Source organism: Cebidichthys violaceus, unplaced genomic scaffold, assembly GCF_023349555.1.
Source record: "Cebidichthys violaceus isolate CVI_PGR_0920_01 unplaced genomic scaffold, fCebVio1.0.p SCAF_1, whole genome shotgun sequence".
Taxonomy (NCBI): Eukaryota; Metazoa; Chordata; class Actinopteri; order Perciformes; family Stichaeidae; genus Cebidichthys; species Cebidichthys violaceus.
The window spans coordinates 13,390,978-13,414,717 of record NW_027176262.1 but is presented as its reverse complement, the minus strand read 5'-3'; the positions used below and the strand labels follow the sequence as shown (position 1 = coordinate 13,414,717).

The window sequence follows — 23,740 nt, the reverse complement described above, 5'->3', positions numbered from 1 at the left end:
CTGCTGATGAGTGCACTTTTACAGCCCTGAGCTTTTTTCATGTCTTTGAAGAGTTAAGAGCTCATTCTGACACGCTTTGATGCTCGTGTGGCTCGTGGTTGCGGGAGAACGAGAGGGGAAACAAACCGACTGATGAACCCACAGAGGGACGAGGAACAGATCTGCGGACAGTTGGGTGCACAGTGCAGACATAGAGGTAAAATTAGAAAGTAAAAAAACATAAGTGTAGAGTTTAGAGCAGGTGTAGTGTGAGAGCTCTGCTGCAGTCTGCTGCAGTGACACACATCAGACTGCAAAGTGACCAGCTGATGCTGGCTGTGTGGATTACTGTGTCGTATTATTTGCCGCTCCGCTCTTCAGGTTGCGTGTCCTGATTGCCGGCGGCCCGCCTACATTGTACACCGGTGCACCTTCTCGTTCCTATAGCAACCAGCACCAGCATAGCGATCAAACGGCTACGGTGGCGTTTCCAAGTGGTTTCTGGTGAAAGGAGCTCTGTGTGTTGCATATGACTTCATCACTGTAGTTTCCTCTCATGTTGCCCAGATTTGAAGCACACAAGCCAGTGGACTTCACTCTTCATTCAGTCCACAAATTTAGACATGTCAATTGTAATTAGTTTATAGTTTTTTGTTTGGGTCAAGGAAGCTCTGTTAAGCTCTGAATATTGTTAACATGGTGCAATGATCAGTTTCTTAACAAGTAATAATTAATAAACAAACGCCCACATACTTACAGTTTAGGATTTCTTCCAAAATGCCTTCTGAGTAGGTAATTACAGCCTACTGTATGTTGATGGGTGGTAGTTACAAGAGAACAATAAAGTACTTCCTGATAACTGTGCACGCTTACTTTGTAAGTTCATACTGGAACGTTAGAATAGGCGGATCATCAATCTCATACTTAAAATAAATCTTCACTCATATTAATCAGCTACTGATTGATCAGGAGAACTCCCAGCTTGATGTATTTATAGCGTACACATGGATACTTTACGAGCACACTGTGGTTTCATTTTGATTTTCCGTTGGCTTTTCCTCATGCAACACTCCCACTCATCCTGATTTCATCCGAATGGAGACATCCACAGCGGGAAGCGTTTCAGCCTTGTGTCAGAATGCAAAGCAAGCAAACACACTAATATCTCTCTATTTCAATTTGAATAAGATGCGATGGCTAGAATCATGGGAGAAGACGGAGGGGCGTGGAGGGGATCGGAGATGTGAAAGGATGAAAGTGTGTCCCCATCTCCCAGTGTTGGAGTGTGAATGGGGCTGCCCACCCCTCTTTGCAGGGGGTTCCCTCCCCCTCCTGCAGCATGTGTTCTCATTACACACGCCAGACTACAGCATGATATGCAAAGATCATGCAAACATACACTCAATATTCAGAGAACACTGACGTGACTACTGGTTTATATCGATCTGTGTCAGACTCATAATGAGAAAGTTAAAGGGAAAAAAACGAATTTTATATTTTTGGAAACGGTGACATTTGTCTTCATAATTATTCTTCTAAATCCACAAGCTTGAACAGGATAATACTCCAAGATAAAAAATATTGTTAGTAATTGCCAGGTGTGTTCAGTGTTTCAGAGGTGAATATTTAAAAAGGGTGCTTTAACTGATCATTATTTCAGTTAACAGTTAATAGAAAATGGCCAACAGTCAAAAACCAAAAACAATACAGTTAACAATAATATTAAACTGAGAAAATGTCACATTTAAGAAAATGGATCATTGTTGACTGACAACAACAATTAATTGATTATAAAAATGGTAGCTTTTCTGTCCACCAACTAAGCAATTAATCAACTTCATGTTTAAGATATAATTTAAATTGCTTTAATTTGTCAGATTTATTTCTGTTGATATTGACATCTATTATCTCAAAATACACACGTGGCAATGCTAATAAAGTATTTTTTTTAAATTATGGTCAACAGTAAAAATGAGTTATCTGTGCCGTATCCTAACCTGTGATCGTCCACGGTGTACTCCGCCTCTCGCCTCACGTCAGCTGGGATCGATTCCAGCCCCTTCCGGGTTTGAAGAGGATAATCAGTAACAGATGAAGGATGGATGTATGGATATCATAACGTGTTAATCTTATACCCAGAGCTGAAGACAACAAATGTCTGAGATGCTCAGTAGGCTGAACTCTGGAGGTGTACTGACACACAAATATTCACGCATCATTGTTGTGACAGTAATCACATCTTAAACACAACATCACAGCAATGATGGTGAATGCACAGGCGCCGACTCTCTTTTTATCCATATCAGTGGTGGCTCCACTTCTACTGTAATGAGAACAGAATTGCATGTCTTCTCTGAAACATCCCTAACATATGAGTTTATTTATGTATCTAATTATTTATGCTGAACTCATAGTCTTACTGTACTGAAAACATATTGAAATGTATACAGACTAAGAATAAGCCAACTGTGCTTTGACTGTGTGACAATTATTCTGTCTGGAAGGATTCAGAGATAAATATACAGCAGATTTGCAAGACTTTACCAGAGTCACACAGAGCGACTTTCCACCTCGTGTGGACGTCTGGTCTGAAGTCAGCTCTCTGCACTTCACTGCTTCACGTAAAGGTTCAGTGAAGTTTAGATGTTTGGTGTTTGTGGAGGCTATAGAGGTCATTTGTCTTCATCGTGGTGTTCATGGTTCCTCTGTCGAACGTGTTCTGCAGTGTGTTTTATTGTGTCATTGGACCCGGTGGACTTTACAAGCTGTTCAGATCCACCACCTTTCACATGTTCTGGTTGAGAGAACCGCTCTAGATTTAGTTTTCAGGGACAGGTACTTCAGGAATGGCAGCAATGCCGCAGCAACCAACTTTGTGATCCTCACACGAAACACTTTAAGCTGACTGAGTGTCACGGAGGTGATGAATCAACCCTGTGGCAGTTTGAGGTGTGTGTGTGTGTGTGTGTGTGTGTGTGTGTGTGTGTGTGTGTGTGTGTGTGTGTGTGTGTGTGTGTGTGTGTGTGTGTGTGTGTGTGTGTGTGTGAGACCAGCTATATAACTTTGTATGTGTCCCTTCACTCCTGCTGTTGTTGACCTTCTGACCACTTTGCCAAAGTAGTTTGTGGCCGACTATTAAGTCAGGTTCTGTGGAAACCTATTAATACCAAAAAAATATGTGTCAAAACACCCATGCTTATTGTTTTCTATGAAAGCCCACACACTGGTTCCATCTTGATGAGTCAGCTCTACAGAAAAGTTTTTGTTCACACTACTACTGCTGTCTGAATGCCAAATCCATTATGGTCTATGAGCATCAGTTGATGTGAGTGTTGCACCTTAGTTTCTCAAATTGACTTTAAATAGTTATTTGTTGTCAAACTTAAGAAGTATGACAACTTGCAATGAAAGCAGGAGTGCTTTCAAATAATATGCCGAGTTAACTGGAACTATGAGCTGACGTTTTGGCAACAATGTTCCTTCTTTGAGGGAAAAGCTTGACAACATTGTATTTATAGCTTCAGGGGTAACTGGACATATGACATCTTCTGTATACAAAACATCTAGGAAATCTATTCTCTATCACATTATTCCTAATACCTGTCAGGCTGTCACATGATGCTAGTTTACATTCAACTTTAAAATTAATAACTGGATGTAGGTGATTCAGTTTTTATGCATTTGCCCCAAATGTATATTTGTTTATGTGTGTTTTAATGTGAGTGTGTTTGTTAATGACTGCACACAGTCGCTTTCCTTTTACACAAAAGCTGCAGTATATCGCTGTGGTCCGTGGTGCAAAGTCTTCCATGCTTGGGAAGTTTTCACTTCCAGTTTAATTTCACTTTCAGGGCAGAGGGGTGAAGCTAGGGGCTTGAGTCCATGCTGACGCCGCTGACTTTGTTAAAGGCTGACGCTTCGCTATAGGAGAATAGACACTCTCACTATCATTGACCCCCACCCACCCCCCCCTCAGCTAAAGACAGTGTTATTATGCTTGCCGTGGCAGGGTAAGTGGACTCTGATTGATCAGTATTGATTAGAACTGTATTTGTCAGACAGTAATGGGCCTCCCCCTCAGGACATTATGTCTGCTTATTCCCACCCACCCACCCACTCTCTTTATGTCCTACTTCTATTTGAAGAGCCCCCCCCCCCTGTCTGTTCTTAGGCCCCCCTCGACCTTCACTTACCCTCCTCCCCTTCCTGTATATTTCCATCCATGCTCAAGAAAGAGCTGGAAGATGGAGACAGGTTGTAAGGAAATGACGCAGAGGTCCATGGAGACTAAATCTGAGCATGTGTTTTGTTTTGTTTGCTACAGTGTACGGAGGATCTGGTTCTATTACATAGTATTTAAACGAATACTAAAACATCAGTTATTTAGTGTGTCTGTGTCTGTATGTGTGTGTGTGTGTGTGTGTGTGTGTGTGTGTGTGTGTGTGTGTGTGTGTGTGTGTGTGTGTGTGTGTGCACGTGCCTGCATGCAAACGTGTTTACAGATGCTGCACAGAGAAACCCTCAGGCATCTTTGTTCAGACTCCTCACAAACAATAGACATGTCTGTGTGGATGACCTGATGAGCGTGGAACTGATAACAGCTGCTCTGCAGAAACAAACCTGCACACGCCCAGTTATTGCTACTACACACATGATGTGAAAAACAAAGCATTACATTACAATATGGCAAAGGGTGCAGATTAACATGTAAGAAACACATTGATTCAATACGTTTTGTTCACCTGTTATGCATTATATCATACAAACTCTTCACACGTGTAAAGCAAAAACCTTATGTTGTTTCAATAACTTTACCAAGTTCTCTATTTCTCTAATTTTCCCTACAGAGTAAAATACTGAGCCTTCCCTTTTCTGCATTGTGACGTCAAACCTCACCTGCTTTACCTGCATACAGCACAGCTGAAGGCAGAACAAGGTAACATTAGTACATCTGTGTGCGTGTGTACGTGTGTACGTGTGTGCGTGTGTGCGTGTGTGTGCGTGTGTGCGTGTGTGCGTGTGTGCGTGTGTGTGCGTGTGTGTGTGTGTGTGTGTGTGTGTGTGTGTGTGTGTGTGTGTGTGTGTGTGTGTGTGCGCGTGTGCGCATGTGTGCGTGCGTGTGTGCGTGTGTGTGTGTGTGTGTGTGTAGGCGGTATGAACCTATTCTGTCCTTGTCTTGATAGTTATAGACCTTTATTCTGCTTTGATTTAACTTTGAACACAACTCGCTTTGCTTGCCGAATGTTTGGTTATAATCAGAGAGACTTGATAAAAGGCTAATTGACTTGATGACCTGGATATTTTTTGTTAGTGTCGGGGTGAGCTGTCTGCTTTTTATAGATAAAGCACTTCCTCATCTGCATTTCGTTCTGATAATGAGAAGCAGGTCACCTGTTATATACTCTCCTTCATGAAGGTGAGCTGCAGTAATAACCACAAACACAACTGAACATCCACTTATATGGGCGCTCCCACAATGCAATGTTCTGTGTGCTTTACTTATACTCTGATTCAGGTTTAGAACTTTAGTGTCAACAAGAGCTGGAATACTCAATAATGTTTTACTCTTAAGCCTGTAATTTCTGTGAAATATGAAAATATGTTATAGGGCTGTATGTTATTCTCTTACACAATTAAATTATTAAATACTTAGAGTTGCAGCAGGTTCAGCGAAGAGAAACTACTTCATACAATAATTCAAAAAGATTTAGTTTGGAACAATTTTGAGGTACCTGTACTCAACTTGAGTATATGTTTTTGAGGAAAATTGTGATAGGGTTGGGTCATGTGATCACTATGTATATCCTATAGCCCAAGGGGATAGGACATTTAATATTTGTAGTTTTTCCAACAAACACTCCAAAACCCCCTAAATATAGAATACATATCAGCATATATTTATTTTACCCCGAAACTACACAGAAACACAGACTTTGGAAGAGGATGTCTTCTCATTATTCAGTACAGTTGCTTGTTAAACAGTTAATTGCTTTAGGTTAGAACTCCTTCAATCAGACCTTCCTCCTCCTCCTCCCCATGTGCTGTCTCAGTGTCATGGGACTGCAGCCTGACAGACAGACAGGCAGATGGAAGTGACACCAGCGACATCAGCAGGATTGAGCAAAACAATGTCAATGGAAATCCATGGAGACAATGACAGCGGGGTTGGGAGAGACTTGAGGAAAAGACCGGGGAAGGAAAGCGAGTGTTGAGGAGAGCGGGGCGACAGGGAAAGAGCTGTAGCTTAGTTAAGCTCCAGTCTGAGAGGGAAAGATGACGCCTCCAGATAAACCAAACACACGTACAAGCTCAATATAGACCTGGGTCGGAGGCTTCAACTCTGTGTTTCCTTCCAGCACAATGTTCTGATATGTCAATGTTGTTCTTCAGTGTTTCCTGTCGAGGTTTGTTGTTGATGGAGGGCTTCAGTTTATGTCTTGACACTCAAGTTTGAGACTTCCAGGATCGCCTGCAGTGTTGCACGTAAAGAATGTGGTGCATAAGCATTTCATGCCACTACTGTTAGTGTTTTAGGTCAGATGAAAGAAGAAAACACTTCTCTGTAGCACTGTAGCTCCATTTGGTTTGTGTGCCAGCTCCACATTACATTGGTTTGTCAAATCTCTTACGTAGGAGGGAACGCAGGTTGCCTCTACAATCACATCAGGAAAACGCAGACAGACACAGGCAGTCATGCTGTAAGCGCTCTTCATCAGCCCTTGGTAATTGGTTTCTACTCCACAGCTCAGTGAAACATCCGGGCCGCTGAACTTCACTCATGATCCCAGACAACTTCACCTCGGCCACTACCTTTTACCTACCTTTTTTTAATTGTAGACTTGTAGGACAACATCTAGACTCAAGCCTTAATAAGCATAAAAAAATCTTTCATATACCACATTTTAGTCGTTTTGTAATCCTTCTTTCTGGGTTGTGAAAAGATCCCTTTGTGTTGCGACTATACTCTAAGTATAGGGGGATAGAGAGTATTTCTTAGCTAAGACCAAGTCCTTTGAATGCATCTGCAAAATAATTAAACTATTCAAGGTGTTTGGTCCAGCAAGGCTATGCAAGGAGGATAAGTTGAAAGTAAGTCAAGTCCAGGTCAAGTTCAAAACTCAGCTCTGCATCTTATCTTCTGTGTCTGATTTAAATGAAACATGCATCTGTGTTGCCAACAGTAGTACACGCCGTTCAAACTGTCTCACATAGCTTGAGATTATTTTCATGTTTATGCGTTTCTTCAGCTTAATATCATCTGTAGGCTTTTTTTTAAGTTTGTCACTTCAGCTGGCTCTAACTTCAGTAAGTTTTTACGTCCACATGAGTGGAGGTCATTCAGCCCTGATAGCGCCTCCTGGTGCGTCCGCTCCTTCAGAAGCCGTGGTGGCATGAATGCTGGATGTGCTGTCCCTGCCAGCACTGTTGTGTCACAGAGTCACGCTCTACTCTGCTCCTGTCTGCCTCTGCCAGTCATATGTATTGCCATCTGTTCTTCAAACCAGCCCATAATGTAGCTCGCTCTCTGGCATCGTTTGCTTCATTTAAACAATTACAGTAACTGCTGCTGATGTTTGATGTCTGGGGAGTTTTTTCTCCAAGGATTTATAAAAACCTGTTTTGAGCTGCCTTGACACAATCGAAGCAGTTTGTTTGCTTTTTTTAAAAACATTTAGTTAATTGTAGATTTTCAGAAGCCTTTGGTCTTTGCCCGTACATCTCTTCATTTGACCTTTGCTTGCCACCACACATCCCTTCTTCAATCTCACACTTAATTAGGCTGAAAGAAATATGGCAGGTCTATCTCTCCTCATCACTGATGCTTTTACATTTGCAACAACCTCTCCGCGCTGATCTCTGGTCTGACCGTACCGGTATGACATTCCATCAAGCAGCGTCATCAACTGGGCGCCTCCTCCACACAGAGTACACTCATTCCTCTGGAAACTGTGCTCCTCTGCTAACTCTGTCATTACTAGCATCTAACCAATGTAATTACCAGCCTCGGTGTGCGTCGGTGGCGCACGGGCCAAGCCTGCACCACGCAGAGCAAGTCGGAGCGGGTGTGGAAGGAGACGAGGGAAGGGAGCATGAATGGGAGAGACAAGGAGAGTCTAAATAGGGGAGGTACATCCCCAAAGCTGAATAATTACTGCGTGTGAGTAATTAAAAGGCATTAAATGGTTGCACGTTGTCTTGTGAAGTCTGGGCCAAACCCGCATGTGTCTGCTTCATTCTTACTGTATTTGATGGAGGTTCATTCTTCTTTCTCTGGATTTATATATTATCCTTTTTAGTTGATAATCATACTTTATAGTTCTGTTCAAAATGCAACAGAGTATGTTTATCATTGTTTTTGTTGCTTCCTCTTCCTCCCTGCAGTAGGAACAGGTAACTTTCTCGCTAATGGGTAGTGTGCTGGCTGAAGTCACTGGTAAAGATCAGACCACACTCTTTCTCATCAGGCACCATCAGACACATAATGAAGCCATTCTGCAGCTCCTGCAGCTGGGGACGGATACTAATCTGGGATTGGGCCTCATGGCGGATCACAGGACAGCCCTCCGGATGAGGAAGGTCTCTGTCAGAAAGCATGATCAGAACGGGAGCCTTCGCCCGTGGTTCTCCAAAAACAAAGACATGATACATTTGCGTGGCTGATGACTATAGGGGGGATTTTGTTTGCTGTGAATTGAGGTTTGTGTGCGTGTGTGAGTGACTGAGTAATGCAGTCTTGAGGCCAAAAATGAATTCAGAGAGGACTCATAAAAGGCGTTCATAAAACACACAAACCACTGTGAGCTCCCTGGACACAACGAGAAGCTTGACGTTATGTAAATTAGACTTCATAACGAGATAGTCCACCAAAAGTTGATATTTGTAGAATTCACAGAAACTGAGGCAGCTGGAGAGAGATTTGTTGTTCTCACAACAAAATAGTTTCTAATGTAGGCTTTCTACAGGCTAATAATTATTGGAAGTGCTTCAATGTGGTTAGATGTGAGTCCAAATGAATATACCGTTATACCGTGTAGGTTTGTGTTTGTTCTGCTTGTGGTTGAATCATACGATTTAATTCCTGAAAGCTTTTGTCTGAAGAGTAATAATGTTACCGCTCCTGTCTGATTAATCACGCAAAAGAGTTTTACTGTTGTGACATTTGAAGGGTCAGTGATGTAAGATGTATAAAAGCTGGACATACAATGAAGAAACTGTGTATTGGGAAATTTGTGGTCGAATCTTATGCTGTGATGCAGACAAATGTGCAAGAAAAAAATTACAGGAAGGTTTTATAGCTGACAAAGATAAATGGAAAAAGTCAAATTAGCAAGACTTGAGCGGAACAAGAGCACCATTTAAAAGGTAGATATGCAGATTGAAGTGCGTTTGCCCTCTGAGCAAATTTTTTGTAGATATTTGAAGGAGTTTGGTGATTTGAGGAGAGACTTATGTAGATAAAGAAGCTTAAATCTAGGAATGGAAAGCTAATGAGAGAATGAGATTAGGCAGAAGCTTTGAGAATGGAAAAGTAAATTCAGGAGAAAGGGAGGGGAGCATTTTGACTCCAGCAGGAATGGAGATGGATTGAAATGTTAGACATTTAGGTGAAGCTCTAAAACATCTTAAAAACCCACATGTTTTCATATCTCATGTTGAGTTGTGTAATCAAGATATCTGCGTCTTAAAAAGCAAACAAACCAAGTAGAATTGTTTTGACAGTGGATTGTTTGCACAGTTCAATTCTTCTTCTGGCATTTTAATCAGGCTCATCAGTAATTTAATTTGTTTATATCATCAAATTATTATACGACGCTTGCAATTACTAAAACATGTAATATGATAATAAGTCATTCTAGACCATATCATCCCTACTGGTTTTCCGTCATACTTTCATACTTTGGTCAGTATTCAATGTGGTATTAAAAGCTCATGAAATGAAAAATGTAACAGTATTCTACTGTTTGTTGTACAAGGCTTAACTTGTTTGCTTGTGGACCACTACCAGTATATTGTCATCGCTCACTGTGTTCTTAATGTGGCTCATCCAGTGGAGTCATAATCAGTTCGTTATATTCTCTAATATGAATTCCCGGCCGGTCACTCTGAACAAACCGTAACTGCCCCAAAAAATGTGACCCAAACTTTTGTCTGGACTGAAGATGATGTTAAAAGAGAACAATGACTCTGCTGGGAACTGTACTAGTGCAACACTAGAATAAATCTAGCTTTTTAGACCACCAAACATTAAGAAAGCATAAATATAAAACCTATATGCTCTGACACTATTCCTGAATCCTGCTGTAACCATGCACTGAAGACATTAATGCCTGTAAACATTATTAGATTAAATCTCCGGAGAGACATACTTCTGAGTAAACAAGAGTCTCTACAAGGCTGGTAGCTTCTTCAGACTTGATGCATTGTGACTGTCCTATTAAAGCCCGCCGTTGTGGTTCACTGAGCAACGTACCGCTCTCCTCCTTGCTCTTTCTCCTCTCCGTCCGATCACTCTATTTCTGGATTTACCCCAACTCACTCCAGCTGTTGGGTCACTCTGTGCCTTCGCCCTTTTCTGTCTCTCCTGGAGTCCATGTTCATCTCTTCATCTCAAAGTTGCAGTTGTTTGTTGTTTAGAGTAGAAATAGAGAACATTAGCCACATATAAGCTACATCGTCATCAGTGGGCCTTTTTCCCAAATGAGAGACAATACACAAGAAGGGAGTATGCAACAGTGATGAGATGTTTAGATTGTCTGTGTGCTCAATCTGTTTAAATCTGCATTACTTTCCAGTCTGATAATATTAGCTGAAGTGTTTCAGTTGTTTTAATCTGCAGCAGAGCTGCCACAGCGTTCGTGTCCTCTGGGTGTTTGAGTGTGTTTGTGTGTGAATGCACATGCACTCGAATGCACAGAGTGTGTGATAATAATATCCCTTGTCAGCCTCCTGAAGATTAGACTTAACAGAAGAAATCCTCTGTCATATTCCCTCACCTTATTTTCTCTGTCTGTCTGTCTGTCTGTCTGTCTGTCTTACATTGTTTTACAATTGAGTGACTCGCTCTTTTCTAAATTCAGCACTCTGACTAAATTCAGAAAATGTGGGTCACACAAGCTCTGTGATTTAAAAGATGCTGATTCTCTGAAGCTGGTTTGTTGGAATGATTGTTTTGTTGTTTTCTTCTGTTCTCAGATCTGCGGTAGACTGAAAATAGTCAGAGGAAGAAGACGACCAGCGCTGACTCAAACTGGTCCTCAATGGACCAGTGAAATCTTTTCCACCCTGCCAGTTAAAGGCAATGTTTTTGGGAGCTGGAGGCCGTAGCACCGTCAGCAGAGTGTGTGTGGGGCCCCTCCTCTTCCTGTTTCCCAGCACCCCTCCTGACATGGGATGCCAGCCTTGTGCCTCCCTGCCCTGAGCTCTCCTGGGGCGCCATGAACAGCTACAGAGACCGAGGGGTCACTTGCACCTCCTCAGACCTCCTGGATAGAGGAGGAGGGTTCCCCCAGCACACTCCTTTTCGTCACACCCCCAATGGCCACCCAGCTCCCGGCCCCACAGACCCGTTCATCCAACCACGCGTCTCTGTGCCCAAAATGGGTGTTAGGGCGCGGATTGCAGAGTGGCCCCCACGCCGCGCACAGTCCAGGGAGTCGCTGCTTGAAAACGGGCAAATGGGCAGCTTTCACCACGGAGATGACACATCAATGTCCTCGTTTTTGTCTTCTGACGTCGGTCTGGTGCGGGGAGGGGTTACCAGGTTACCACGGCGACGGTCCAAGGACGTAGAGTTCAGAGGAGGAGGGTTTAGCGTCGAAAGAAACTGCCCGTTTAGCCTGAGAGTGTTCCCTCCACTGAGACAGCGCTCAAACAGCGAGGTGACGCTGAGCGAACAGGACGAGAATGAGGTGGGTCTTTAATCTCCTAAAGTGTGTTTACACTGACTTTTGTACAAACAAACAAAGAGGATTAAACTCAGGATTAAAGTTGCAAAGCACTACTTTGACTGGTCATGATGCACTTTCCTGCATTTAATGTGTTTGTGTAGAGATCACCAAGAAATAACAAGATTATGAGCACTGTTATTCAAGGCTGCAACTCCACCTCATGTCATGTATTATGACAAACAGGGAGAATTTTACTTTTAAATTCATGCTAAACTCTCATATTTAATATGTGCCTTGCTTTCACACTACAAACAAACCACAACAGAGTTGAGTCATCAGCTTTCCTTACCGCCTAAACTAACCGAACATAGCAGGCAAACTCACCAGAGTTTGTTTGAAATGAACCAAATAGGGTGCTCTTCACACGTGATCTAACTTTATGTTTGATCAAAATATTAATATTAAAATGAATGTTTTGTATCCACTGATATATCTTCATGAACTGAAAATGATCTCCCCTCTCTGCTTCAAGGTGGAGGTTCGTGGAGGTTGCGGAATGGGTAACCTGTTCAGAGAGTATGGCAGCACCTCCTCCATTGACATCCAGGGCATTCCTGAGCAGAGTTTCTTCGACATGCTCAGCCAGTTTCACCAGGAGAGGCCCGACCAGCGCAGCTCAGCACCCGTACGCCTCGGGGAGCTGCTGCGCGCTCCAGACGCTCCAGACGCTCCCTCGCCTGGTCCTTCAGGTGGGGACGACAGAGGGACGGGAAGAAAGGACGGAGCTGACAGAGTCAGGAAGAAGAGTGGAGGGACGGAGTCGTCGCTGGGCACCTCCTCTTTGTTCAGGAAACTCAGGAGTTCTAGTCGCGGAGAGCTGGATGGAGGGAAGGGAGAGACTAGTGAGGACGGGGGAGGCCGTGGTTCAGCAGACACCTCCTACAAATCGTGGGTGTGTCCAAAGAGCTTCGTCCACTTCGACGCTCAGAGTATCCTGTTTGACCTCCACGAGGCGGCGGCTCAGCGGGGCTATGCCGCCCAGAGGAGGAACACCGCCACGGGGGCGTCAGCCGCGTCAGTGTCCCTGTCCGCCTCCAGATCCTCAGCTCCGAGTGTGAACGACCCGGTTTACTCCAGCATAGAGGATCTGACCCTGAGCCTCGAGCCTGGCTCCGTGACACCCTCCCTGGGCGTGGACCCACTGGACGGGTCTACCGGAGCCCACAACTCGAGCCCGCTGCTCCTCTGCTGCCCGCACTTCCTCAATGAGACCGGAGGCCACGGGGAGCGCAACATCAGCTTCCTCAGCTCATCAGCAGAGCGAGACGGAGGAGGAGACGGGACGAGGGGTTGCCTGAGGAGGAGCAACGCCAGCGTCTCAGTGCTGGAGGTGCCTATTGAACAGCAGGTCACGAGACTGGACAGACTGAAACTGTACGGCATCGAGCATGTGGACCTGGGGGCCCAGTACTACAGAGACTACTTCCATGGGAAAGGTAACACTGAGACACTTTTACTATAACTCAGATATCACACAGTCATTGATGTTGATGCAAGGATCACAAGAACCAGACATATTAAAGAGAAAATGATTAACATGGTTATGATTTGCAGTATTACAACATTTATTTTATGTTGTAATTTATAGATGCTATAAACTGAATTGAAACTCTTTATATTCCAGTTATACTGAAGTTTTTTTGCATAGCACCTTTCAAAAACAAGGCAATTGCAATGGAGTCTTTATAAAGATTCAGTTAGACAGGAAAATGTTACCTCGGGCTCTAGAGAAACTATGATATTTTTCGCTATTCTCTGACATTTTATAGACTAAATTATTAGTTGATTAAGCAAAATAAAATAAAGTATTTGCAAACAATATCTCACTTACTGTATATCAGAAAAATAGTCCATGTATAAATGAATAGATATTAATGGCCTATATTTTGATGACTGAGCAGTTGTTTAAGACTCAAGCAAAAAAAAAAGTGACAACAGATTAATTGATAATGAAAGTACTTGCATGTGTTTGCTAATTGCCTTGCTGTATATACATGCTAATCCCATTTCCTACTCTGATTTCCTGTCCTGTCCTTGACTTAATGCCTCTCCTCTGACACACACAGAGCCTGGTAACTTTTCTTCTGACATCTTTTTGCAAAAATAACATGTCTCTCAATGTGAATGATTAATTGTTTGGTCTATAAAATGTCAGAAAATATTTAAAAAAGGAAAAAGCCCATTATAGTTTCCCAAAGACCGAGCTGGCAATCAGCACTCCAAAACCTAAAAATGTTTAGTTTGAGTTTAGTACAAAAGACTGAGAATACAATTCTGTTTATGTTTTATGGTCTATAAAAAATCTATAATATTTTATAAAAGTCTATAGAATGTTGGTAAACAGTTGACATATTTATAATATGTTTATTTAATATATTTGAAATATTTAGTTGTCATGTTTTATTCGACCAACATTCCAAAACCCAAACACTTTCAGTCTACTATCATAAAAGAGTGATTAAACCAGGGAATATTCACATTTTAGAAGCTCTTTGGGCCCCTCGGCATAGATCTCATTCTTCCGGTGTCATTCTCCAAATCTCATCCTGCGTCTGTTAATATCCAGCTGGGCCTGAGCAGGGCAGAGCAGAGCGGGCCGAGCTGGCAACGCTCCCAGAGTTTTTATTACACATGTACCTGCAACTGGACTGTTGGCAAACTCTGAGCTGATAATACACCACCTGCCTTTCTGCACAATCACAAGTACCACTTACCATGGTCAGCCACTGCAGCTTTGTTTTACATGTGGTTTCCAGTGTCAAAAGTAACACCACAGAGGAAGTGTGTGTGTGTGTGTGTGTGTGTGTGTGTGTGTGTGTGTGTGTGTGTGTGTGTGTGTGTGTGTGTGTGTGTGTGTGTGTGTGTGTGAGTGATGTATGATGTGTGATGTGTGTGTGATGTGTTTGTACACGTGTTTGTTGGCATTTCTTGTCAACATCACCTCTTCAGACACTGGGGATGAAACTTCCTCTCGGCAAACTTCATCTGGCTGCACCCTAATTAGTGACAGATGCTGTTAGGACCACATGTGTGCGAGCAAGCGTTCGTGTGTGTGTGTGTGTGTGTGTGTGTGTGTGTGTGTGTGTGTGTGTGTGTGTGTGTGTGTGTGTGTGTGTGTTAGAGACAGGCCTGCAGCCACACAGATAAAGGTTATCATTCCAAAAATATGTTCTGCTGACTCGTTTCCAGCTTAGCTGTCCCCCAGAATGCAACTGTGATTGTGTTGCGTTGTATTGTGCGAGAAAGCCTCATCAAAGAGCTGACATTTCCCCCCCATGACATGGCATGGAAGCTAAAGCTAAAGTCTCTGAACGTGTACGTCATGTCGGTTCACTCCAGTCAGACAGGGGATAGAGGAGGAAGACTTGTCGAGCTGGATTCCTCCCCGAGTGTGTGGAGTCTTTGGACTCCCACACTGCCTGTGGCGTTGGCATTACCGCAGCTTAGCTTAGGAGCTTTAGAAGAGGACATGCGAGATGCTCGTGAAGTGCGTTGAAAGCTTTGTCACGGCCTCTTATTGGATGATTACGTTGTGTGCCAACACGGGTAACAAGCCACAGCATGTTAATTGGCAACTTATGACACTCCGTTTTTGTTTTTCTTGTGTCTATATTATATATACAGTATTATTGTAAAACACAGTATTGAATGGTATTTTATTCCCTTGTGTCAGCAAAATTGATCTTGTAATTACTTAAGTATTGATTACTAGTTAGCATGTCATTGTTAGTTTTGTCCTTGACTCAATGCCCCTCCTCTGCCAGTCCTGCTTATTACACATACAGAGCCAGCTACATGTTTTCTCTTTTTATTATATCAAACCATGATACCTTTTTGTTACTGACGCTACAAATTGTAGTACCAAGTATCACATAATACCGAAACCTGGGATTGAATACCTGGATAGAGTCTTGTTTACTAATTCTTAACTGAGCTATTTACTTTAAAAAAAAAATGTATAATATGTTTTTGTACAGCTGCTTGAGTTTAAACAGCCTTTGGCATTTTTAGATGTTTGACATCTTTTGCAACAAAGCATTTCTCAAAGTGAATGATTAATTGTTTGATCTATAAAATGTCATAAAATATAAATATATTTTTTTTATTGAAAATACTAGTTGGCGATTAGCAATCCAAAACCTAAAAACATTTAGTTATGGTTTAGTACTACAGAAGAGTGAGAATACAATTCAGATTTTCTTGATTCATTTTTTGGTCTATAGATGTTTTATAATATTGTATAACAGTCTATAAAATGTTGGTAAACAGTTGACATATTTAAGTGTCATATTTGAAATATCTAATTGTCACGTTTTATTCGACCAACAGTCCAAAACCCCAAATCTTTCACTTTACTATCATAAGAGGTTGAGAAAACCAGGGAATATCACATTTTAGAAGATAAAACTTGTGAACTTTGGTATTTTTTGCTTATAAAGATGCTGAAATCATTCATCACCTATTGGGAATGTCAATTTCCAGATTAATTTCCGGTGGATTCCTTTGACTAATACTTACATACATACTCTAGTCTTTCTGTGTGTAAAACCAACAACCTGTCAATGTATCCAACCACAGATGAAACACAAAGCCCTATTCAGACATGTTTCTCCTCAACACTAACCCTAACATTGATCTCCATCTCTTGTCGTCCTTCAATAGAGCACTCAAACTACTTTGGGACAGACGATAAGATGGGCGCTGTGGCCGTGAGCATCCGCAGGGAGAAGCTGGAAGACACCAAAGACCTGAAAGACCAGTACCAGTACCGCCTCATCGTCAGAACAAGTGAGGTAAGAACGATCCGCCGCTTGTGTGTGTGTGTTAGTTCTGAGGATTTCTGAATGACGGTGATGAGTCACTGTGAGTTTGCACGCTTCAATTAATTACTTCCTACTTTTATTTTACCTCCCCGTTGCTACCTATGACTCTCCTCACCCTCTCTGCCCTGGTTTTGACCTCCCCTCTCACCACTCACCCCCCTCTTTCCTCGCTCCTCTTTGCCAGTGGAAAATTCCACCTGCCCGGTCTCAGCAAAGCCAAACCAAACACTGGCTGCCGAGGCCAAAGTGTTTTGGCCTGCTCTCACAGGAAGCACACCCAACCACTTTTCCACTTTGATGGCTCAAATACTCGTAAAGCTTTAAGTGATGGGCTGGTGATCATGGAGAACTAGTTAAGATTCTCCCTCAGATTTGTTCAAAGACTACAAACACTTTCAGAGCTTTTGCCTTCAGAGCACCAAACTATAACAACAATATGACCTTATTATCAACAAACAATTGGATAAGGCGTTACAAGCAAAACATTCCAAATATTCACATTTTCCAGCTATCCTTTGGTTTTGGAATGATCTCTGGAATGAGTCTCTGGGAAAATGTGATCAGTATTGTTTTTGCCTTTTGCCATATTTTGTACCAAAATGTTTAATCGATTTACCAGGAAAATAATTGGCAGATTAGTCTTTAACAAAAAAGTATTATTATTATTATTATTATTACTATTATTATTGTGTTAGTCTTCTGTTTTTAGGTGAGGTGACTGTGGAAAAGTGGAGAGCAGGGCCGCCTTTCAATCAGAAGGTCGGTGGTTTGATCCCCGGCTCCTGCTCTACTGTCCTCCCGTCAATGTGTCCTTGTGCAAGATACTTGACCCCAAAATTGATCCCGTAGCTGCGTCTACGGTGTGTAGATAGATACTGAATTGTAAGTCGCTTTGGATAAAAGCGTCTACTAAATGACCATAGTGTAATGTAGTGTAGTGTAGGTGTAAGAGAGGTCTGTATGAATGGTTAGTGTGACCTTCTTAATATTGTATAAACACCTGTGTAGTATCATCAAAGTAACTCAAATAAACAGCAAGGTTTGCTTCTGTTCATTGTGTTCATGTCGGCCGTCGGTCTTCCTCTGGCCCTGTGTTGGTTTTAGCTGGATTACATGGCTGCCTGGCCTCATCACCTTAGCTCTGGTGTAACAATGGAGCCTCTCCGCCATCTAAGTACACAGAGCTCAGCTAACAGACACACACAGCACACCCAGGCCTACTGTTCCCACACAGAAAAAAAAGAGATTGATTGCTCTCAAGCCGCAGCTGCTCTCAAATATCCATCCCCCTTAATTCTGTCATTTAATTCTGTGCAGCAGTGCTGACGCAGCGAGGTGGAGAGACTTCCTCTTGCTCCTTCCATCACACACTTATGCACGCAGCCCTCTGACGTTCCTGCCCAGCATGTCGCACTCCCTCGCTGCTCGGTCGCACAGAAGCCGACGAGTTGAAAGGAAAGCTCCATAACTTCAGCCGAGTGTCAGTCAGGTTCAATTTATCTGCGGCACACCCGAGCCTCCGAGGTTCAACTGTCTCTCCGGCCCCTGCCAGCTCCAGAGTCTGCCATGCATTTTTAATGAAGCCGCATTTGTGTGTGTAAGTGTGTTTGTGTGTGCGGTGAGAAGGAACAGCCCATTCCTCCCAAATGTATCTGAGGTTATTATAGCCTCACTGTTTTGAAGCAGGTCAATTTCCTCTCACCGGGGAGCAGCACTCTGTGGCAGCACAACACTGAGCAGAATATTAATTCACAATGCTGCTCGACCTAAAATCCTTCACACAGAGCACTTTCACTGTGCGTGCGTGCGTGCGTGCGTGCGTGCGTGCGTGCGTGCGTGTGTGTGTTGGACAGAGTGTAGCTTCAGGGCAACAGGGCACTATTATGAGAAGTGAGACCATCTCTCATGGACCCACTTCAATCTCCCAGGCTGCTAATCATCCACTCCTCCATTTCCAGAGGCGTGGTACTGTAGCTGAGCCTGACCTCTGAGCTCTCTCAATGCACCTATCTCAATATCAATAGTATTACTTTGTATGTTGTCTTGTGTTACTGTTTGTCTTGGTCAGCCCTACCTGTTTGTTTTTGTTTAGCTGATCGATCAAAATGGAGTAATTTCTATTTTAAACACATTTTTTATTGGGTTTTTAACAAGTAGAACATAGAAAACGCAGCTCTTTATGAACAAGACAAAATGTAAAATTATAGTAGGCAATATTCAAACCCAACACTAAACAAGTATGTTACAAAGCTTATATTTTGATTTAAAGGGAGAGGGAAGGAGAAAGAGTTAAAAAAAAAGTGGAAGTCAATAACCCTCAGTAATAAGTAGACAGATGAATAGTAAAGATGATAGTAATAATATTTTGGCTCCTGGTCTGAGTAAAGCGATCAAAGAAAGGGGACCATATGAAAATTAATTTGTATTTTTTCCACCAAAAACTGTTAAGGCATCTAATGGAGTAATTTCCTGACATTTTTGTTTTGATTTTAGATATTTTTATTCTTAAAATCACTTTTTCTGTCCCCACGTTCAGCTTGTGACCCTGCGAGGCTCCATTTTAGAGGATGCGGTGGCGTCCACGGGGAGGCACGGCACCGTGCGGGGTCTGCCACTCAAGGAGGTCCTGGAGCAGGTGGTCCCTGAGCTCAGCGTCTCCTGCTTGAGGCTGGCGCTCAGCACACCCAAAGTCACAGAGCAGCTCCTCAAACTGGACGAACAGGGGGTGAGTTATGCGTCCGTGTTTGCATTTCATTTATGGTCTTGTTTGATAAAACTGGAAATTCAACAGTTGATCCCAGATGCCTCCATTGAAATTGAAATACCTAAAGTGACTTTGAGTCAGGCTTGTTGAGTAAAGCAAAAAAAATGTGACCTGATAAGTAACACAGAGGCTTATGGTGCTGCTCAGATAGTGTGTTTAAAAGTGTCTGAAATATAACTGATTAAGTGTTGGTGCATGGTACAAAATCGGACTGAGGTCAGTGAAAGCTGAGTGGAGCAGGGAGTGGCGTGTTTGAGCATGAGTGTGTAACCATAAAAGCTCTAATGTTTAGCCAGGTTATCTCGCCTTTTATTTAATGGAGGGTGAAGTGCAAGGCGGAGGTGTTTTTCCCTGCAGTCGGATTGTTTTTGTTTGTGCAGGTGTTTTTTTTAACAGCATTGAAGTGGTGCTCAATGTTTAAGTGCATCCATATATCCATCGGGGTTGTACCGTCCGCTTTGACATCAAGTTGCATTAAAAGCAGAAGGTTCAGACTGCAGTGGTTCAGCTGTTTGTGTGTGTGTGCGCGCAAAGTTAATGTTGTCTCTCTCCTGCCGTGCAGTTGAGTCAGAAGCACAAGGTGGGTGTTCTGCTGTGCCGTGCGGGCCAGAGCACCGAGGAGGAGATGTACAACAACGAGGAGGCGTCACCCGCCTTCTCTGCCTTCCTGGAGCTGCTGGGGGAGCAGGTCCTTCTCAAAGGATTCACCAAATACGCTGCACAGCTCGACACAAAGAGTGAGTCTTCAGAAGAGCCCCTTTCCGACATGCACTGCTTCTGAATATGCAACCCGAGTTGTCTTTACATAAGAATACTTTCTCAGCATTTTTTATTATGGCACATATTCAAAACAACAGATTGAATTGATAAGGAAATTGATTAGGAGATGCACTAAAGAGAAACAGGCTGAGTATGCGTCATTCTCAAGACACACATTTTTAAGTCCTCGGCAAAATTAATGTTTAAATCCTTTAGTGATTTGAGGGAACATAAAACACTCATAACACAACTTCCACTCCTGTTCTCCAGCAGTGAGACTTTTTCCTCTAACAAGCATCGTGTCTCATTCCTTTACAGTCCCTTCATGCTGGAATAGAGCCACATGGAACATTTACATAAAAGACACCAATAGTACAAAATCCATTACTTTTACAACCCAGATGTTGCCAATAATGTTTTGTATTCTATGTCTGAAGAGTTATAGCCAGGCCAAGTGTCATGGCCCCAGGAAAAGCACAATGACTGACTTGGCATCCTCATGATCCCTGGAAAAACATCTGTTTGAACGATCACATTTTTGGTATCTAAAACAGCATCATGTGTCATCTGTAGTTAACAATGTCTCACATGGAATTTAAAATCTCTTTCTCTAGCGGACTCTACGGGCACCCACTCCCTGTACACCACCTACCAGGGCTACGAGGTCATGTTCCACGTGTCCACCATGCTGCCGTACATGCCCAACAACCCACAGCAGGTAAGTGCTCATGAGCTATTATGTATGTTGAGTCTCAGGCCTGTAATTGTGTGTACAGCTGAAATATGCATCCACAGCTTTCCTTTCTTGTCACCCACAGTCTGTCTGTGGTTGTTGGTTGAAGCCTCTTCTGTTTGTTCCGTGTCGTAAACCACAGCAAGAATTCATAAAGCTGAAAGTCGTGACTTGTGTCACTCATTTAGAGTCTCTTCCCTCTTTTATTCAGCCTCTCGTGTTGTGTCTTTTCTTACTCACTGGCCTTTTCTTTCACCCTTTCTCTGCCTCTCATTCTTTTACTGGATAAAAGCTGGGTGGGGTTCAGTAGTGAGTAGTTTCTTTATTTTCTCCCTTTTTTTTTTCTTCTTTTTTTTTTTTACTCCTTCAAATATAGCTGCCTTCCCACACATTCTCCTGGGTGCTGTGGGTTTGCAGCGTGGACTGCGTGTGTAAGATCACATTTTGCTTGTGGGTAGTATTAATAGTTTGCATTAAGTGTTTGCGTGAGAGGCTCACACATATGCTCAAAACAAGCCATGTGGGTACTCAGGATTAGTTTACTATGCGTCAGTGGTGTAGGCTATGAATATATAAAAAAAATATAAAAGACAATAAATTAATATTGTGGATTGGAGTACTGTACTCTTATAACCATGCCCACAGCAATCTATTGTTTATTATAAACAAGCTTCATCATCTTTAAATAATCTTGTAAATGGTGAGTAAACAAGAAATGTGCAGGTTGCACCTTTTTAATTGAGTCAATTAAAAGTTTGTTTTAACAGTTCATATGTTTTTAAATCAGAGAGTGCCATTTTATAAATGGGACGTTAACTACATCCAGAGGTTGAGACAGTGCAGCAGCAAGGAGGTGTACCTGCTCAGATGAACCTCTAGGTGGCAGCATCTGACATTACATAGAACCTGTAGTGGATGAACGGCGGCAGGAGGATGGAAGTAGAAATATAGATCCTGTGGAGGCTCTTTCATTCAGGACAGAGGAATAGCTAGGCCTGCACACACACCTTATATTGCCAGTGATGAAATGTATAGTAAATGCCTGTTGAATCTTACATGTCATTAGTATTTAGTTATATTTGGAATGGATGCTAAAATAGAAAATAGTAAAGATGTAGATACAAGATCCCTGACTTCTTCTCTCCAAATGATCAATTCTAACCACAATAGTTCAAATTTTTAAACCACTACATCAGGCAGAACTTAGCACGAGTGAAGGATGCTCCTGTGGCACCATGCTGGAGAATGTTTGTGTTTCTGTGTCCAAACAGTGGGCCGGATAGGATTACATAATTGGTACTTTCACACTTCCCTCTGCAGATGAAGAGAGGATTGGCAAGCACCGCTCCACAGACACAGCCTGCAATGTGTGCCATGTCTTTCTACACCAACACAGACAGACAGACAAACTAGCTCACACAAAAAATAAACTACACAAAGAACTGTTGTTTGGTGTCAGACTCTCTCTTAGTTCACTGAGTCAGTTGTGTCAATGGCAGTTATGTTGGCTCATTTTATTAATTTATCATTTTTTTTATCTCTCATCCCTCTCTTCTTCCTTAGCTCCTGAGAAAGAGGCACATAGGGAACGACATCGTCACTATAATCTTTCAAGAGCCGGGAGCGATGCCTTTCACCCCGCAGAATATCCGCTCACACTTCCAGCATGTCTTTGTTATTGTCCGTGTGCACAACCCCTGCTCTGAAGGCACCTGTTACAGGTAAAGGTTTTTTAACAGAATAAGTACATATACACAACTATAATAAAAAAGTATTGTTTCTCACTCGTCAAATCTGTTCCACCTTTTCTCTTAGCGTTGCTGTGACACGAATGAAGGATGTGCCTCCTTTCGGCCCCCCCATCCCCAGCGGCGTCACCTTCCGGGACCCAGAAACCTTTCGGAACTTCCTTCTAGCCAAAGTTATCAATGCAGAAACTGCAGCGCACAAGTCGGAGAAGTTCCACACCATGGCGACGCGAACGCGGCAGGAGTACCTGCGTGACCTGGCTGAGAATTACGTCAGCAGCACGCCGCTCGACTCGGCTGGCAAGCTCAACAACCTCATCTCCCTCGCGTCTAAAAAACGGGAACGCTCCAAGGCGCGAGAGGGCGCGGAGCTGGGAGCGGCGGGGGCCATCGCCTGGAGGGTCCAGGCCCAGGACTTCAGCGGAGGTGGCACAGAGCTGCCCTGTGCCTTGGGTTTGTCGGCCGAATACGTCCTCCTCACAGACTGCTCCACCAAAGAGGTGGTGTTCAACTGTTTCTGTGCGGACGTGATCGGCTGGACACCGGAGCGGTTGACACTGAAGATCTTCTACGGCAGAGGAGACCACATCGCCGTGCGGGTCCCGGAAGGCTGTGCACAGGACATCAGGGAGGTGGTGCAGAGGTTAAAGGTGAGAGTTCAGAGCTTGTAGAGGGACGGTGACTACCAGACCAGGAAATGTAAATCTCAGTGACCTTTTGAAGCACATAGCTTGTGTTGTATTTGGGGCTGTAGTATGTTATCGTATCTAAACAAACAAGGTTATATTTACTTTTAATGGTAATGTGTGAATCCTTGAGGCCTAACAAATGTTTCTTAGAAAATATTTGCTAAGCCAATTTAAAAAAAAAAATGTTTGCATCTCTCTCTCTCCCCAATTTCCTGTTTCTCTGTACCGGCGCTAGTTAATATGGCATAGTCAAGCTGTTTACTAGCTTGCGGTTTTCCACTTCACTGCCTTTGTTGG

At 43.0% G+C, this 23,740-nt stretch overlaps 1 protein-coding gene across 4 annotated transcripts in view; it reads left to right on the top strand.

Annotated features, from left to right (window-relative positions):
* Positions 1 to 23,740, top strand: part of sipa1l3 (signal-induced proliferation-associated 1 like 3) — a 63,726-nt gene that overhangs the window by 24,732 nt on the left and 15,254 nt on the right. For 3 of the 4 annotated variants that reach the window (XM_068711519.1, XM_068711521.1, XM_068711517.1), the window contains exons 2-10: positions 4,827 to 4,915; positions 11,173 to 11,888; positions 12,400 to 13,363; positions 16,590 to 16,720; positions 19,287 to 19,475; positions 20,077 to 20,251; positions 20,888 to 20,991; positions 22,570 to 22,727; positions 22,822 to 23,404. In XM_068711519.1, the coding sequence (XP_068567620.1) occupies positions 11,415 to 11,888; positions 12,400 to 13,363; positions 16,590 to 16,720; positions 19,287 to 19,475; positions 20,077 to 20,251; positions 20,888 to 20,991; positions 22,570 to 22,727; positions 22,822 to 23,404 (2,778 nt within the window). In that variant the 5' untranslated portion in view covers positions 4,827 to 4,915; positions 11,173 to 11,414. The remainder of the gene's footprint in view (positions 1 to 4,826; positions 4,916 to 11,172; positions 11,889 to 12,399; positions 13,364 to 16,589; positions 16,721 to 19,286; positions 19,476 to 20,076; positions 20,252 to 20,887; positions 20,992 to 22,569; positions 22,728 to 22,821; positions 23,405 to 23,740) is intronic. The other variant, XM_068711520.1, reaches the window with a different exon arrangement.